The sequence below is a fragment of the Tiliqua scincoides genome, chromosome 2 (assembly GCF_035046505.1).
Source record: "Tiliqua scincoides isolate rTilSci1 chromosome 2, rTilSci1.hap2, whole genome shotgun sequence".
Lineage (NCBI taxonomy): Eukaryota > Metazoa > Chordata > Lepidosauria > Squamata > Scincidae > Tiliqua > Tiliqua scincoides.
In genome coordinates this window covers 227,941,612-227,959,956 of record NC_089822.1, presented here as the reverse complement: position 1 = coordinate 227,959,956, position 18,345 = coordinate 227,941,612, and the positions used below count along the sequence as shown (strand labels likewise).

Below are 18,345 nucleotides of genomic sequence, written 5' to 3'. Positions count from 1 at the left end.
CCCCCCTGGTAGATCTCCGGGCCTTGCTGGGTTTCAAAGTAGCTCTCGAGCCAAAAAAGTGTGAGCACCCCTGATATAAATACTGACAATACGAATGAATGCTGATAACACAACACCAAGGTTAAAATGTTCCCAATATTGCCATGAACAATATTCAAGGCAATATTGCCAGTCAGTCCTTATGTAGTTTTGTTTGAGGACAACAATGTGGCCAGAGTATTTTAGTAATTTATTTTAGATAGTTTATCAGGCTGCATTAAGCTTAACAGGTTACATTTATCAGATAGTTTATCTGTGACTCAGATACCAAGCTTAGGACGTGTTTAGATTACTTTGTCCCCTGGCATTCTATCTAGAGTAAGACCAAACAGGAAGTGGTATTTCCTCCACTATTCAACAATACACCTCACTGGAAACTAGGAGTTCCTGTATCTGAGTATGTATACATGCTCTCCCCAATGCAACAAGCCTAAATTCATCTCAACAGGCCCCAAAGATGGACTGTGTTTTCAATAAACACTGAAGATCAAAATGTAGCATTGTAACACACTAAATATCCAGCTTCCATTCTAAATATTAAGCAAAGTGAAACACACCCACCCCATGAAATAAGCAGCATAGAACAGGCTTGCCACAAAAGAAAGTTTTCCAGGAATCACAGTCCTTGAAGCTGAACACACAGGACAGTCCAAGTGCATCTGATTTTTTAAAATACTAATTTAAAAGACAACTTGTTCAGAATCATTAGCATAACTGAGGGGATAACATTTGTTTACTTAAAGATGAAAGACCATTATAAGTTCTTACCTCTTCATTCTCTATTTTGAGCGTGGCAAGTCTAGACTGCAGCTGGTGATATCGCATGAGCAACTCTGTCTGAACTGGCTGCTGGGCACTCACCTGACATACCTGAAGCAACAAATTAGAAAAAAGAAACAAGATCTTACAGTATGAATATTTCTGTGGTGTGACAGGGCTTCTCCCCTTCGCCTTTGAGTCCTCATGACAAGGCATAGAAAATGCAACACTGGAGAGCAATTTCACGCATTAAATGTGCTTCTTTTCATCCATTTAAGTGGGAACCTCTCTGTACCTGTTCTTGCATGGAACCTTTAACATACCTCTACATTCAACCTACAATGGGCAACTAGAACTCATCACCACATTCTGTGGTGCTTCTGAACCTATGCCAGAAAGGTTACATATGCTCAGCACATGCTGATAGCCAGAGGAACACCAGCTGATGACAATGACTTAGCCAGCAGGCACCAAACCTGGCTCGTGGGCTGGATCTGGTGTCTGGAATTCACACAAATCTGGATCTGAATTCACACAAATTCAAAGACAGTTATTAGACAAGGCATTAGGTAAAGCAGCAAAGAAAGTAAGTCCTCATGATTATGGTCCCTCAACATTCTAGACTGCTGGAAATGGGAAGTGGGGAAAAACAGGAAATGAAGTGTGTCATTTTTAACCTGTAGTGCACTTCCTTCAATGTGTTTGGTGTACGACTCAGATGCAAAATACTGGATAAAATTATTGCCATTGTTGATATAAGCAAAACTGCTCTAAATCAATCAAATCAAAACTGCAAAAAATCAATATGTAGGTGGAATTGTTCTGAGGTTGAATAAGTAACAGATTGTTTAAAGCAAGGATTTGACATTTGCTGCTCAAAAGATGAAGATCAGCACTTCTCAAACTTTTTTGGTCGCAATCCTAAACACTATTTTTCCCTTAGGCTGGTATGCTTGGTGATGATATCATTAACATCATCACTGAGCTCTGGAGTGCTGGGGGGGGTAAGCTATGCAGGGCTTCAATGTCATTTGCGTGGCTGCCCAGCTTTCAGGGTAGGCTGCTTCTCATGACCCTCAGCAACATCCACATAACTATCATGGGGGTTGTAACTCCTGGTCTGGAAGCACTGCTCTAGATATTTATAATTCCTTCCACTCATAGGAAGTGGAAGAGCTAAGACCAGCTGTATTTTAGAACTTCCAATTGGTTAGAAGCCATGTGGAACACTTGCAGCCTAATCCTATCCTCTCTCCTGCTACAGCATGCAGCTGTGCCAAAACAGACTGCTATGGAAGAGGGGGAAGGAACAGATCAGCAGAGACTTAAGGAAAAATATTTTCCGTTACCTCCCCATAAGTCTCCCACTCTGCTCTTTAGCTGATACAAGTCCGGAGGGAGAAAGGAGGCATGTCGGAAGGATAGGAAGGAAATAACATTCAGCATAAGTCACCCATGCAGGGTGCCACCCCCTCCTGCGTCCTGACATACCTCCCCCTACCCCCAGTTCCACCCCTGCTGCTGACTCATCATCGTCAGCAAACATCCTTCTGGCCATCAGCATATGCTGGGCATCAGTAGCCTCTCTAGCAAAGAGAGTACACAGCTCCATACGCTTCTGGGGCACCTTCTGTAACACTGGAAAGTGTGTTCTGCCATCAGAGTGCTAGTACTGGCGGTGGAGCCCAGCAACAGGATTGGGGTGTTACAGGACAAGCCTATCAAAGTCTATTTCAAAGTAAGACCCACTGAGTTCAATAGGACTCAGGTAAGCACTGGAATAGGATTGCAGCCCTATTCACTCTATAAAATGGATTTTAATGGGAGGAAAGCAACATCAATGGAAGCCAAATAAGAAATCAAGTATTTTTATGTCAACTGGCCTGGTACATAAAACAGCAGCAATCCAGGCATGTATTAGTAATTTTGAAGCCTTCTTCACAAACAGAGTGGAAGTAATACCTCAATCCAACAGTAGCAACAAATGAAATACAGGTCCAGCTGAAAGTAACCTTTGGTACTAGAATGTACAAGTATTGTATCCATAGAGACACAAGAACTACACGGCAATGTTAGCTGTGGAAAACCATTATCTAGAGTTACCATACCTCATCACCCATATGAGGCTGGTATTCAAACTTCAGAGGAGGGCAAAAGACTTGATTGCACATATCCATGACTGTGTGCTTGTCACTCCGTGCATCCAGATTATCCACAGCATTCTCAATAATATCCAGGCCCTCATGACGCGAGGTTTCTAGATTATACTCAGCAGAAAGGTATGTTCTGAATGTCCTTGCCAGGCTGGCATGAAACCCCAGGTCACAGCACTACATAAAAGAGAGAAATAGCTGTCAGTTTAAACAATTATTGCTAACTAAGTACCCCTAAATAGTGGCATTACACCACTTTTCTCCCGAAGAAATCTCTAATAGTTCATTAGAAGAAGAAGATGTAATTTCTAGAGCACCTATATAAACGAAGTACTGTGAAAATATTTAAGACACACAAGAGCAGGGGGGTAATGGTGAAAAATTGTACCTGTGAGAGCTCACAAATACAACACACACACACACACACACACACACCCACCCCTTTGGACCACATACTCCTATGCAGTGAGTGTGACAACAACTGACTTTTCTGCTTTTTGTAGACTTTCATGATCAACTAGATAGCACATTTCATCCTAACTTACTGAGAAGGCAGCCAAAGAATATTCAATACCATCAATGTTGGCCATATGTTGAGGGGAGGGAAGATTTCCTTGAAAGTTCATTTTTTGATCTGACTTAAATCCTATTTATAAGATTGTCTACTATCACAACTACAGAGAAATGAGGTCCCAAAACTTTGTATTTCATTCTTTGATTTAGTTTTTCCCTTTACACATGCACCGATGAATCTGATTGGTCACACTGTAGATCAAAGAAATACCATCAATTAAATAATCTCCACCCAGATCCTAACACACACTCTTGATGAATTAATTCTCACTGGAATGTGTTCCCATATATGTCTGCTAGGCTTGTTCCCTTCATTAATAAAGAGACTCAAAACAAGTTCCCATTAGTATAAACTCTTATCACGTAACAGAAGAAGATCCGGTTAATTTCCTCCATGCAGCAGATTCTCATACATACAAAACTATTCCCATTCGCCTTGGGGAAAAATCTGAATTTTAATTGCTAACACAGAAACCCAGTTTCTGTCCACAAAAAAAAAAAGCACTGTACAAACACACTTTCAAAATCTCTTTTAAGAATAATAGAGTGTGGTTTGACAGCAGAACCAATAATTAAGAAGTTTTTTCTTAGAATGTCTGTTCAAAGCTTGGTAAAAATGGAATCTGCAGACTTCCCTGGGAATTATGTGCTTCAACTGCCTCTAATATCTCAACTAGTACGTGAACTGGGCTAATCATTACGGGAAGGTAAAGAGAATACTTGGAGCCCTAAAAAATAATAACTGCTAATAACTGCTATTGGCTGGACTAGAAGCAGCATTTTATTTCACTCACTTTATTCTATTCCACCTGAAAAAGGGGTCTTTAGTTAATACGCAGTTAGCTGCTCAGTAGTTGGCAACCTTCAGTCTCGAAAGACTATGGTATCGCGCTCTGAAAGGTGGTTCTGGGACAGCGTCTAGTGTGGTTGAAAAGGCCGATTCGGGAGTGACAATCCCTTCCACACTGGCAGCAAGTGCAGTCTGTCCCTGGTCTGTCTCCCTGGCTATGGGCCTTCCTTCTTTGCCTCTTTGCCTCAGACTGTTGGCCAAGTGTCTCTTCAAACTGGGAAAGGCCATGTTGCACAGCCTGCCTCCAAGCGGGCCGCTCAGAGGCCAGGGTTTCCCACTTGTTGAGGTCCACTCCTAAGGCCTTCAGATCCCTCTTGCAGATGTCCTTGTATCGCAGCTGTGGTCTACCTGTAGGGCGCTTTCCTTGCACGAGATCTCCATAGAGGAGATCCTTTGGGATCTGGCCATCATCCATTCTCACGACATGACCGAGTCAACGCAGGCGTCTCTGTTTCAGTAGTGCATACATGCTAGGGATTCCAGCACGTTCAGATAGCTGCTGCAACATAACACAATGGCAGAACTAAAAGCAGTTTATTCTGTTCATCAGTTAAACCTAGTCAGCCTTAAGAAGCCAGAAAAATGATGAAAATGTGAAGATACCTACTTGGTTGTTCCTTTTGAGCAACAATGAATGAATAGCTGCTACGGTTTCTTTTTTTCTGACAAATATTTCTTCAAGTTGTTACACCAAACTTTCACTGAGGGATAGAGCTTGGGAGCAACTGTCACCACTCCATAGGAAAGATTCCTTGGTGAGCTGACAGCCCTTACCAAGAGGAGTGACCCATGAGCAAAGGCACAATGATACCTCAATTCATGATATAGTGCTGCACTAAAAGGCATGCTGAAAAGTGTTTGCAGTATTATATTATCCTCAGTTTAGCAACACATTATTTACATCTGAATTACACAGACATGCAGAGATACTACAGTATAACCCCCAAACAACCTATAATAAGAACAGAAGGGAAAGGGCTGCTGATCAAGGTACCACAGAGCAGAAAAAGAACTCTTTCATTCTCACTGCAGCTGACTAATGGCTGCTATTGAATTATTCTTATCCTATTAGGCAAAACCCATCAAAACACCTAATTACGTTACAAAGTGGAGATCAGAAAAGGTTAAGTTATGGTGACATATGAATAAAACAGGAGCAGGTAGAACACTTACTGCTGCCAAGAATAACTATAGAATTCTATCAATATAGAGAAAAGATAAGAAAAACTGGTGGTGGACTCTATGATTAAATTTTTTCAGTCTCCACATTAGCTGCTAAGAACAATACGCAGTCATCAAGCACAGGTTTTACCAATGTTATAAACCCAAGTCATAAAGCTCTAGATGAGTCGCGAGCCACTGACCCGCGAGTCAACTCAACTTGCAAGTCATAGCATGCACCCGTTACAGCTTGATTTGAAAAAAATTTCAAATATTCAAGTTGTGAGTTTGAATCACCAGTCCTTGAGCAAAAATGCACAGAAAAATGGAAGGTGGTGAGGTGTGTAAGTAAGCAAACACACAGAGAGAGAGAGAGAGAGAGAGACTTGAGTCATTTTGAGCCCAGACTCTTTTCGAGTCACTGGCCCAGATTCATGAGTTGAGTTGGGGTCAGTGACATCCATGACTCGGATCACCAAAAACAGTCGCTTAGTACGACTCGAGTCGAGTCAACTTGAGTCAAGTGCCCATCCCTGGTTTTAGGCAAAATTTAATAGATGTTCGTGGGTCTAAAGGTATCATTTTTTCCTATGTTAGAAAAAATTCACACATTTTCTTCGACCCTAAAACTTCATTTTTTTCTTCTGATTTCAAAAGAAATTGAAACATTTTTGTGGGGCACTAAAAGTATTGTGGGCCCTAAGCATTCTGCCTAATGGATAAGTCGGCCCTGGGTACATACATGCCTGTGACGGCAGAGTTGTTTGTGTGACTACATGCAAAGAAACACCCACCAGAGTTAAAGGGGCCTCATAGATCCAAGTAATCCTAACTCAGTAACACAAAGATGCAGGGGCAGCAGTTCTCTTGATGGGAGCTCAATGTCATATACAGTGGGTCCTCCTTATCTGCAGGTTTGGAATCTGTGGATTTGACCCATTGCAGGTTCCAAACCAGTGCCTTGAGGGCCCGAGAAACTGGAAATGCCTCTCAGAACACCTCTGGGCATGACTAGAAGGTATTTCCAGAGGTCCTCGGTGGGATCTCGGAATCCTCAGGGGGTTGGGAACAGATTTCCTGCAGATATTGAAGTCCAAGCTGCATAGAGATCGACAGAAGCAGGTAATAATTTTTGATTACTACATACATGAGCACTTAAATATGTATATAGGCAAATTCTCTTTCACAAGAGAGCAATGCTCAGAGAGGAATAAGCAGCTGGAGGGTTATATACCTGTTTGTCAGTTCAGTGGAAAGCAGCATCACAGGCCAGAATGGGCAGGAAAAACAGCCAGTGGAAAACGAGAATTGAGAGAGCAGCCAGAAATCAATGCTAGTACTTGCTTTCCCTACTGGAGAAAAAGCAAGTGCTAACAGAAGACTTTAGCCAGTGCTGCCCGAGTTAGCCAGAAGGGAGCCTGCTCTCTTCTCCCTGGTTGTGGTAGGATTCATGCCACACATTACCATATTATAAAGCATCATGTGAATCCGCTCCAAGATACTGCACCCTGTGCCATTCAGTTGAGAACTTCAGACAACAGCAATCTTATTGTAATAGACCTTCCACTAGACACTATATCGGCTGTTTAGCATAAATGCTGGAATCATGAAAGAAAGAGCAATACAATTCAATAATCTTACAATGAATAATTAAAATTAGTTGGTTGATGGGATGAGACAAAAAACACACACACTTTGTTTTACAAATATATGGCAGAATACTGCCAAGACTGCATTTCCCCCCACTTTCAGTTCTACAGATCTTGTGTTATTTTTTAAGGCATGTCCTCAGAAGGATTTTATAGCAGAATTTTTTCCATTCCTAACTCAAAGGGAAATATTAAAACTCAGTTACTGCCACAGGCAACTCTAGCCAAAGAAGACATCTCATCTTTACTGATGATTTCAAGAGACATCCCTCAATTCATATTTAAGTCACGCCAAAGAGATAAATTTATCCTACAGTACTCTAAAAGCAGCCATAGCAGCAACTCACTCTCTCTCCCATGGAAACACAGAGGGGGTAGGCAGATCCTGTTCTCAGATACACTCCTCTATTGCAAAGATAGCTGTAACCAAACATGCAACATTGTGAAATGTTCCAGAATTCCCAGTGCATTAAAAAAAAAAAAAATCAGTGGATACAAAATCAGTGGAAAAATAGCTTTAAAGACCCACTTCCAGGTTTCTTGCTCCACCACTGACACCCCAGATTGCATTGGTATAGACGCTATACCATATTCAGCCACTAGATGAATAATGGAATCTTATGGAATGAAATTATAATTATTTAACAGTGTAAAGGTAGGAAATGGGATTTTGGTGCTTTTTTTCTTGTTACAAGGCATTTAAAGGTGGACCCTGATATTAGCATTGAGTCAAATCAATTGATACCAAGGTCCCACCTGTAGTTAAATATGCATCTGAAACCAGACTACCACATCATTCCATTCTGTCTAAACTATCAATGTACTGTATGTGTAAACAAAACACAGGAAAGCAGTTTATTATGTTGTAACCAGGTACAACTGGTGTGTACCTGGTACAATGTCCCTTTGAATTACTATACTTAGGTCCATTTTTTTACAATCAACAATCCATGCACACAGTATACAAACTGTAACTGAATTTAATTCAAAGTGAGTAATTGTTGTATTTAGGTACAGTTACATGGTCAATACTTCCTTTTCTGGTGTGCAGGAGACACACACTTCTTCACATATACTTAGTGCTGAGTTCTTGCCTGGAGAGCATGGACCAGATCACCACAAGGCTATTTGCTAAAGCCACATATCTATAGGCCAGAAAGGTCACACTTCTCATTGACCCATGTAATCACCTCCCCCCTCCACCTCGCTTTCCTTGATTGTTCTATGGAGTTTGATGTTCCAAATTTGAACAGAAATCTATTTACTCATTAAATTCAAATGAAGTTTTCACAGCTCCAAATTTCTAAAAGAACTTAGTGAGTTCAATTTAGTGACCGTGGCCACTTCCGAAGTTTGGGAAAAACTTTTACAAAAAAAAAGATAGGTTTCACATAAATTCACTGTTTTGTTCTGAGGCAACAATAAAACAAAAGTGGTCATTGCTGCACACCAATGTTGTGAACCCTTAATTATCTGTGGTGCAAGCCTATACGCTGCGCTTGTGGAGAGCAGAACAAAGTACAGGTGTCCGTCCGTATCTGAGGAGGAATAGATTCCAGGGCCCCCTGCAGATATGGAAACAGAAATGGGGAAACCCTATCTCTGTGGCACCCTGCACCCTCCCCTTCATCCATTAACATTGTTTAGAACAGGGGTGTCAAACATAAGGCCTAGGGCCGGATGTGGCCCACAGAAGCTTTTTATCCGGACTGAGGTTCTCAGCTGCTGAGTAGTGCTGAGGTGTTACTGCTAAAGGGGCAGCCCAGATGAAAATTGGGCTCTCCAATATCTTGAAAGATGATCAAGATTTGCATACTTTCTCTTCTGTTATTTGCAGCTAACGAGTTCCTAACTGAGAAAAAGTGTTTATTTTTGGTTATGACCTGTTTAATGACATCACTTCCTGCTTAATGGCATCATTTCCGTCCCTTAGCAGGCATCATGAATGCTATTCGGCCCTCGGTATGAAATGAGTTTGACACCCCTGGTTTAGAAGCTTGCTGGGGTGAAGTATTTCTTTCTTTAACAGGATGCTATAAAAGCATGTAAGCTTCTAGAGCAGGCAGGCGGGCTGTCAGTAGACTGAATGATCGAAGAGACTAGATCAGACATTAACAGGATGCAGTTAATGTTCTTCCTGTTAAGTAGCAGCAGACCTAGCGCAGGGCAAATGCTCCGGGCTCCGAGTTCATGTGCCTCTAGGATCGTGCAGGAAGCTTCACTGAGGCTCTCGAACCGGTCGGAAACTGTACTTTATTTTCAAGAACAGTTTAAGACTGCGGGGAAGCTTCAGAAGGCTTCCCCAGTTGGTCTAAAAGTCATGCAAGGCTCCAGTGCACTTGAAAGGTGGGAGGGGCGGCAGTTTCGTGCACGGGGTGGAGAGCAGCATCGTGGACTTTTGTCCCAGGAGTGGGAGAGGTAAGTCTGCAATCCTATACACACTTACCTGAGAGTAAGTCCACTGAATAAAATGGTGTTTACTCTGAGTAAACATTAATAGGATTGAGCTGTTAGACTCTAAGCAGAAGCAAGAACCAAATGAAACTAATAAGTGATTCATCATTAGTGTAAGCCTGGCAATTCAAATGATTTTTCAGTCTGGGAACACTTTGAAGAACAACTGAAAGTAGAATTCTGAATTTGTAGGACACTGGATTATAACTGCTCTTTGACATCTCCTACAGTGTGGAACGATCATTGAAGCAAGCTTGGTTGTTTGAAAGGATTCAACAGGTAAATGAGTGTACTAGCCAGAATACTTGCAGCTATCTCAGTACTTAAGAGCTAGAATGAAAATGTGATGGCTTCAAAGTCCACCACACCTTTTCAGACAGAATCATTCCATGAAAATTTCAGTACACAATGGGGGAAACTGACTGAATTGGTCTGAATTTTCCCCTAAAACCAGAAATTGTAGATCATCTTACATCTATATTCACCTGCATTACAAAGAACTCAACAATGCTACTTTTATACTATTAATTCCATTGCTGACATTGTTCTGAAGCCAGAATTTAGAGCGTGGCACAAATAATTCAGCTGACAATTACGGCAGCAGCCTGGCTAAATCAATTTTTTTAACAGCTCCTTTGGTCTCTTACAATTAGCACTGAGATTTGCATTTTATAATTCAGTGCCCAGAAAAAAAGGGGGAGGGAGGAACAATGTAGAAATAGATATCTTTAATACACTCTTCGGAGAAACAGAAAACAAATTAATTGTTCTCATGAAGGGTATCATGTTGCTGTTGTCAGATTTTTAAAATTGTATAATTTATTTAAATTCCTGAATTTAAAATGCTTTGGGTTCCGTAGTGGAAGAAGGTGAAGGGTACAATTTTTTAAAAAAAAATTACATGAAAATAAAGTAGGAGGGTTACCAACTATACATTTCAGAGAGTTTGTTAATAAATGATTTTTGATATATTTGCACCAAAAATGGTGTTTGTAGGCCAATTTTGATCTACCATGATACTATTAAACTATCTTGCCTTGCTTAGATGACTAGAAACAAGCAATCAGATTGCATAATTATGGATATTACTGACCATAAAATTACCCCTCCTTCTGAAAAACCCAGCTGCAATTAATTATTATTATTATTTATTTTATTAATTTGTACCCTGCCTTTTTGCCCAACGGGCACACAAGGCGGCTAACAAACAATTTAAAAATACAACATGAAAAACAGTTAAAAACAGTTTACAATGATTAAAAAGCTAAAAACAAAACAAACCCCGTGGATTTTCATATAAAAAGCAAGAACGCCAGCCAGCCTGTCAACAATTAAAAGCTTTTTGAAATAAAAAGGTCTTCAGTCCACGCTGAAACGTTAGCAACGAGGGAGCAGTTCTCAGTTCTAAGGGGAGGGTATTCCACAGTTCGGGGGCCACCACCGAGAAGGCCCTCTTCATGGCCGCCACCCCTCTCACATCTCTTAGTGGCGGCACAGTCAAAAGGGCCCCCCCCCCCAGAAGATCTAAGAGCACGGGCCGGATTGTAAGGAAGGAGGCGGTCCCTCAAATACCCCGGACCCGAGCTGTAAAGGGCTTTAAAAGTCAAAACTAGCACCTTGAATTGGGCCCGGAACAGAACCGGCAACCAGTGTAGCCGCCGGAGCAATGGCTCAACAGAGTCAAACCGACGTGCCCCAACAACCACACGAGCAGCCCCGTTCTGTACAAGTTGTAATTTCTGGACCGTCTTCAAAGGCAGCCCCACGTAGAGCGCGTTGCAATAATCTAATCTAGATGTCACTAGGGCATGGGTTACTGTGGCCAGGTCCACGCAGCTCAGGTACGGTCGCAGCTGGCGAATCAGCCGAAGCTGAGCAAAGGCTCCCCTGGCCACTGCCGCCACCTGGGACTCCAGGAGCAGCTGTGGATCCAGGAGAACCCCCAAGCTGCGGACCTGCTCCTTCAGAGGGAGTGCAACCCCATTCAGAGCAGGACGATAGTCCAGCACCCGAGCTGTGGATTTCTGAACCAAGAGCACCTCTGTCTTATCCGGATTTAATTTCAGCTTGTTCACCCACATCCAGTCCCTAACCACCTCCAGGCAGCGATCCAGGATCCCAACCGCCTCCTCGGAATCAGGGGGAAAGGAGAGATAAAGCTGGGTGTCATCAGCCTACTGGTGATGGTCAAACCTCTGGATGACCTCTCCCAGCGGCTTCATGTAGATGTTAAAAAGCATGGGGGATAAGATGGAACCCTGCGGCACCCCAAACCTAAGAGGTCGGGGTGCCGAACAGGCATCCCCCAGCACCACCTTCTGGGATCTGTCAGCCAGGAAGGAGCGGAACCACTTCAAAACAGTGCATCCAAGCCCCAACCCGGCCAGCCGGCCCAGAAGGACACCATGGTCGATGGCGTCGAATGCCGCTGAGAGGTCCAGCAGGATTAACAGGGTTGCACTCCCCTGTCCATCCCCCGGCGAAGGTCATCCACTAAGGCGACCAAGGCAGTCTCCGTCCTGAACCCCGGCCTGAAGCCAGATTGGAATGGGTCCAGATAATCCGTTTCCTCCAGTACCCTCTGAAGCTGGGACGCCACCACCCGCATTACATTATATATATATACATATACATATATATATTATATACATATACATATATACATATATACATTAAGTAACTGTATAGTCTCAGGAGTCATAATTTTATACACATATATTAAAAGAATGGGTATTTAAAGTTCTGCAATAGATCTTATTTTGTTTCCTGAAGTACTTTCCATCGGTCTGCACATTTCTTTTACTTTTTTAGGGCTGTTTCAGGTGTTACATGGGAGCTAATGAGAATCAAGAAGGATTTAAACTCCTCTTTCCTTGCTTATATAGAATGCATAATTTGCCCTTAGAGACACATATCGACAGATTATTCTCTCAAAGAGAACAGAAAAATGTAAAGTTGCCTCTTCCCTTCTAAAGATTAGAAATGTGGCCTGTGGCCTGGCCAAGAAAAGCTGCACTAGGAATTATTTCTGAGGGAAATGACTGTTCACATAAAGCTAAAAAAGGTTTGGGTGCTCACTATCTACAGGCTGTGGGGCCATTTTGAATGGCAAATGAATCAATGCGTGCACACTACTATGTATGTTACACAGATAGCTTACAGGACCAGCATACCAAAATGTTGTGCTTTCCAAGTGGAGAATAAAATTTTTATAGGTGCAATGCCTGGCAAAACAAAGTCTGCATAACCTGGCTGCACTATTAGACGGAACTTGAGTAAATGAAAGCCACCTGCACTGGGTTTTATTTTTAAGTTTATCACCAAACACAAAATATGGGTCATTTCGCTTTTTCTTATGGTCTCCTTCCAAGTGAGAGGAGCTGTTTAGCTCAGCACTTTGATTATGGCTCCCCCTCCCACTGGGTACGCTCCCTGAGATAAGATATGTTGCTGTTTCCAAGACCCGTAGTCATGTGCCACCTTCTCCCCCATGAACACAAAAAATTGCAAATAAAGTCGTCGTCCCCAAAAGGATATACGGCCAATTTCAACATTACAGGAGAATCAGGGCTCTAATAAAAGAAAGCAACACTTTTAAGGATCATGCTTAAGTCATTTGTTTAGAATGGACACTGTTCTTAGAACTATAACTTTATACTAGGAGGCCTGCATACTGTAGCAAGACCTGGAGATTATAAGCAAATGGAATCATGAAGCAACCATAGTTTACTTTGTACTATTTAAATCAGCACTGGTATGTTAAGGAAAGAAACGTCTCTGGACATTGTAAGGAATTTACTCTTCCCCCAGCTCCGGTCCAAAGAGAACAATTTTTTAAACTAATGTGATATTTGAAGCAGAAAATGTGTGACCCTTTGGAGCTCTGTTATAAAATAGCTATGCTGTCTCTGTGAAGCACTTTTATATACATATATTAACAAGTGTTATATCTGTTGTATACAGTATACCTAAGTATCCCTGAGAAGGTATGCTACTTATAACAAGTCCAAGTTAGAGTTTTAAAGGATTTTGTAAGTTGAATATTTTGGTTAAAGTGTGCACACACACACACCCCCATTTTATGCATTTCTCAGTGGGTGTGGCCCTCTATTTCAACCAAGTTACCCTCCCTACCACAGTTTAAAATAGTAGCCCCTGCTACCACAGTTTAAAATAGTGAGAAAACAGCCTAACCACACACTTCCTCGTCGGAAAAGATCTAGCAATAGCTAATTAAAAGGGGATCACTTTACAGGCAGGCCAGGGGTTGACTAAACTCCCCACATCAAGAGAGTCTCTCTCAACCACATTAGATTTCTTGCTGGATAATTTTGAAAGCCACAAACCAAATGTCAAGTTTCTCAAGTGAATGTAGGGGTTGCCTATACATTTAGTACAGCATTAGTACAAGCTGCAGCATTTAGCTAAGATCTGCTTTGACTCTAGGTCTCTTGAACTTTTAAAACCTTCCAGTTGGACACTGTGAGGGTCAATTCCTACAATCATATTCTGAGCTTAATTCATCCAGTGCTGCTATTTTTTTTTCGCCTGCACTAACTGAATAACTGAATAAGTAGAAACCAAAATGGCCAGATGTGTCAGGTCACCACAAGAATTTCTACTCTACAGAGCAAATAACAAAACCCCCCAAAGTAACCATGTGACCCAGGTCCAACATTCTTACGCATGCACACACATACCAGGGATGCTTAAGAAATGCAAGCCGCTGCCAACCTCCCAACTTCTTGTTCTTGGTTTTTGTGTGCATAACAAGGGCAGAGTACAGTTTAGGCTGCACCAATTGTTAGCCTAGAAGAATGCTCAAAATTACACAGCCTGTTACTGCGTGTAATTGGAGGGCATATTGCCATTTGAAGTTGGCAGTCTCTGAAAACCAAGGAGAGGAGCTTTGCCTACTACTTCCTTGCTCCAAGTACTATATTTCTCATCTTTGTCTCACACACATGCAAAGCTCTTCCCCTTGCAGAACAGCAGAGAAGACAAAGGGTTCAAGGGCTTGAAATTCCCCTTGGCATTGCAACATAGGAAACAACCCAGAAAAAAGACACAAGAGTGGAAAGCAAAGGCACTGCCTTAAAACCACACTCAGTCTTTTGAGGGAGACTAATTTCCCATGATGGAAGCTGTTTATTCTCTTTTTGCCAGGCTGTTGATTTTATCTGAAAAACCCTGAAGCAAAGAGATCACTTTAGCCAGAGATGTCAGTATATCACGCCAGAGCAAAAGCACCCACCTGCAGTTCAGGGAGAGTTTCCTTATAGGCACTGTTAAAGTTACATATTTGCGTTAAACTTGTTCTGCTGATCACCAAATCTTTTCTCAGTTGAAATATTTACCCTACATTACAGGATATTTCTATATATAATGGGCCCTCTACATCCACGGGGGAATTTTTCCCAGACACCAAGGGGATACAGACTTCCAAGGATAACAGAATTCGCGGGAAATGCCTCAAAGACCAACCAGTCATTGAGACCCTCCAGACGTGGGGTCAGTAACCACATTGAGTTAAATCTATGGGTATCCACAGTCTGGATAAGGAGGGTCCACTGTACTCTACATAGAATCTCTATATACCTGAACTTTGGAGGCCTTCCAAATTTAGAATCTTGACCAATCAAAAACAAAGCCTACCAGTCAGGCAGGCACCATAGACAGCACAGGTCATCCTACTCATTCACCAGCTGCTTAAAAGCAGTAAACATAACTAAATTAGAGTTCAACAGTCAGACACTAAGTAAATCAACTTCCCATTACACATACATCCTCAAACATTTAAAATGCTTATTCCAGATTAGGTGGGTTCAACTGGCATTCTTCTACTGTTACATTTATTTAATACACACACTAGTAAATTCTCTCTCTCTCTCTCTCTCTCTCTCTCTCTCTCCATCCTGAGATTCTTTAACTTAGGTAATCTTAAAGGGGGGGGGAAGCTTTGACTGAATAGCTCTCATTTCTCCTTACCAGGACCAAGTCAATGGAAAGAACCTTTAATATTGCTAGGGCAGATGGCAGGAAAAAGGGTTAAAGACCCCCTATGTCCCTCAGCCACAGCCATATGCATCAAGGGTGGCTGGGTGGGTGGGTGGGGAGACAGAGGTATAGAGGTTTCTACTCTTTAAAGAATAAGAACTCCACAACTTGGGTCTCTTTTGCAAAATGCGCTACAATTTTTTAGCCAATTCTTGCATCCCCGTTGCAACACTGGATCATCCTTCAGAGATGGGAACTCCAGTCAGGTGACTCAAGTCCAAGTCACAAAACATGTTTTTTCATTGACTAGTGCAGACTGGAGTCGAGTGCATTGATGACTAGTGCATTCAGTGACAGACCTCCCATTAGGTCTGATGGGGCAAATGCCCCAGGCGCGAGCCTCTAGGTCCCTGCGGAAGCCTTTCTGAGGCTCCCGAGGGGGTCGGAAACTGTGCTTCCGGTTTCCCAGAAGCACGGTTTATATCATTGGGGAAGCCTCAGGGAGTTTCCCCGACACAGGCATGGATCGCACGAGGCTCCATGAGCCTCAGGTGAGGGTGCGGATTTCCATGCGGGGGAGGGACTGCGACAGCCCACAAGGGGTGCCATCACAAACCTTTGCTCTGGGGCGTGGGGCTGGGGAGGTCTGCCACTGACTTGCGCCTGAGGCCACTGACTTGGCACTTGGTCCCCACACATGCAAACTCAAGATAATGCTTCGATTACAAGGAGGAGAAATGAGAAGATTGAGGAGCTTGTTAGAAGGAAAAGGATCCAAGCGAGAAGGGGGGACAAGTGGGGAAGAAGGGACGTAGGGAGATTAGCGAGGCTTCACTGAGAAACCTGGGAGAAAGGGAAGGGTTTGGGGTCGCCAAGGGTGTGCCAAGGAGAAAGAGGGGAGAGTTAGTGGAAGAGAAAGGAGAAAGTTTCAAGTAGTGGCGAAAGGCTGCAGCTAGGCTACCTACAGCCTGAAAATGGAGGGCTACAGGCCACGGGGGAGCCTAGAACAACCATGAATGCACCCACTTACAGTGGGGAAGCTAGCCTCTCCCACCAAATGAGAGGCAACAAACGAAATGAGCACAACTAATGATGCTCCATGCCTCTGAGACTTCACCGTAAACCAAGTTTACCTATCCTGTTTCTGCAAGGCTTGAGAATGTTAAGTTGCAGGGGTAGCGCGGTAAAGAGAAAAATCACGCAAATCTTCCTGGGCAAAAGAGAGTCCCAAAGACAGAAAGGTGACTATGAAGCAAGCCCTTAACATAAAGTGATGCAGTAGCCTAGGCGGGAACTGAGTTTCACCTATATTTTGGAAAAGTAAAAAATTTATATATAAGGAGTCAACTGACTCCGGTCAGATTTGGAGCATTAGGGTACAACCCTGAGCCTCACATGCTGACTCACTGCTGGCACACACTGTCACGAATGTGCCGTAAAGCATGTTTGTGAGCCTTAGTTTGGGCCCAGTGCCGGAGCTAGCCCAGCGTGAGCCCGTGCTGGGCCAGCTCTGGCACTGGGTCTGTGGTCCACCACCCAGTGGCTTGCCCAGACCCCTGTGCAGCAGAGAGATAAGTGAGGGCGTGGGAGAGGTGGGAAGGAGGCGTGGCGAGGGAGGGAGTGGGGATGGATAGGGTGGGACCAGCAGAACTCAGCTCTGCCAAATTCATAGTCCCATATGAGGCTGGCTAAAGAGCTGCCACAGAATCAAGTAACCCACTGCTAGGCTACTTCCCTTACAATTTCCTCTAGGAGCTGGCAGCAGTTGCCGAGTGTGCTTAGGATGCCACAGCAGCCATTTTAGGTGCTGCAGCAGCCCTGTGCACTGGACAGCTCAGGACTGGGCTGTTAGGTTCCATGGATCAGTTAAAGGGAAGTTGATCACATGGTTCAGTGAAAAGCATGGCATTTCTGGCCTGAGGGGATCTGGGGCCTCTTGCCTTCAGTCCTTTCATCAACCATGCCTGGCCCTTTGCTCTCTTGGCAGGCACACTGCACCAAGTATACATCGGGGCACATGTCTCCTGCACATCTTGAGAAATAAACCGAAATAAAACACTGACCATGTAGCAGTGGCTATAAACCAACTGCACTTGCTGTAAAACCATCATAGCTGCGATCGGAGTTTGAAGTCTTTGCCCTGGTTTTAAATGTCACTTAACTGCATCATGAAGTTAATCTCATTTAATTAATCTTCTGAATCGGTTTTTGTTGTTCCATGTTAGAATTAAAAGGCAAGTTTCTTGTAGCATTTCCAAATCCTCAGAGGATTTGAAGATATTATGGTAGTTGGGTGGCCATTAGCAATTTCCAAAAGATTTGTTTTAAACAGACGTGCAATTTGTAATCTCATTCTTCTTTTTGTTCAAAGCATTGCTTTGTTTGCATGCTAGGGAGGCAAACCTTGAAAACAAAAGCATGGGAAGAGAATATGAGTCTGTCTTTATTGATTTGCCTCTTGGGTTTCCCACATGTTGATGTGTGACTTTTTGCTTTCATGAATTCTGATCTCTAGATTCCTGGAGAGCTGCCGAATGCTAGTTTAGCTCTAGCTGTTTTTATGTCATTCCTCCCCAGTTTATTTCTTTTTCGATACTTCCATTGCAGTCAGCAGATGGCTTTTCTTCCTCACTCCAGGAAATCCCTTTAGGGGACTTTAACGAAAACATCTTTGATTCAGTACAACTAAATTTGTCTAATTATATATTCT

General features: G+C 42.9%; 1 protein-coding gene across 5 annotated transcripts in view; it reads right to left on the bottom strand.

Annotated features, from left to right (window-relative positions):
- SRGAP3 (SLIT-ROBO Rho GTPase activating protein 3) overlaps window positions 1-18,345 on the bottom strand; it is a 231,075-nt gene that overhangs the window by 48,896 nt on the left and 163,834 nt on the right. For all 5 annotated transcript variants that reach the window (XR_010793772.1, XM_066615038.1, XM_066615039.1 and 2 more), the window contains exons 7-8: window positions 2,907-3,128; window positions 808-909 (exon numbers count right to left, since the gene is read on the bottom strand). Coding sequence is in view for 4 of the 5 variants with exons in the window: in XM_066615038.1 (XP_066471135.1) it covers window positions 808-909; window positions 2,907-3,128 (324 nt within the window). In the remaining variant the exon portion in view is untranslated. The remainder of the gene's footprint in view (window positions 1-807; window positions 910-2,906; window positions 3,129-18,345) is intronic.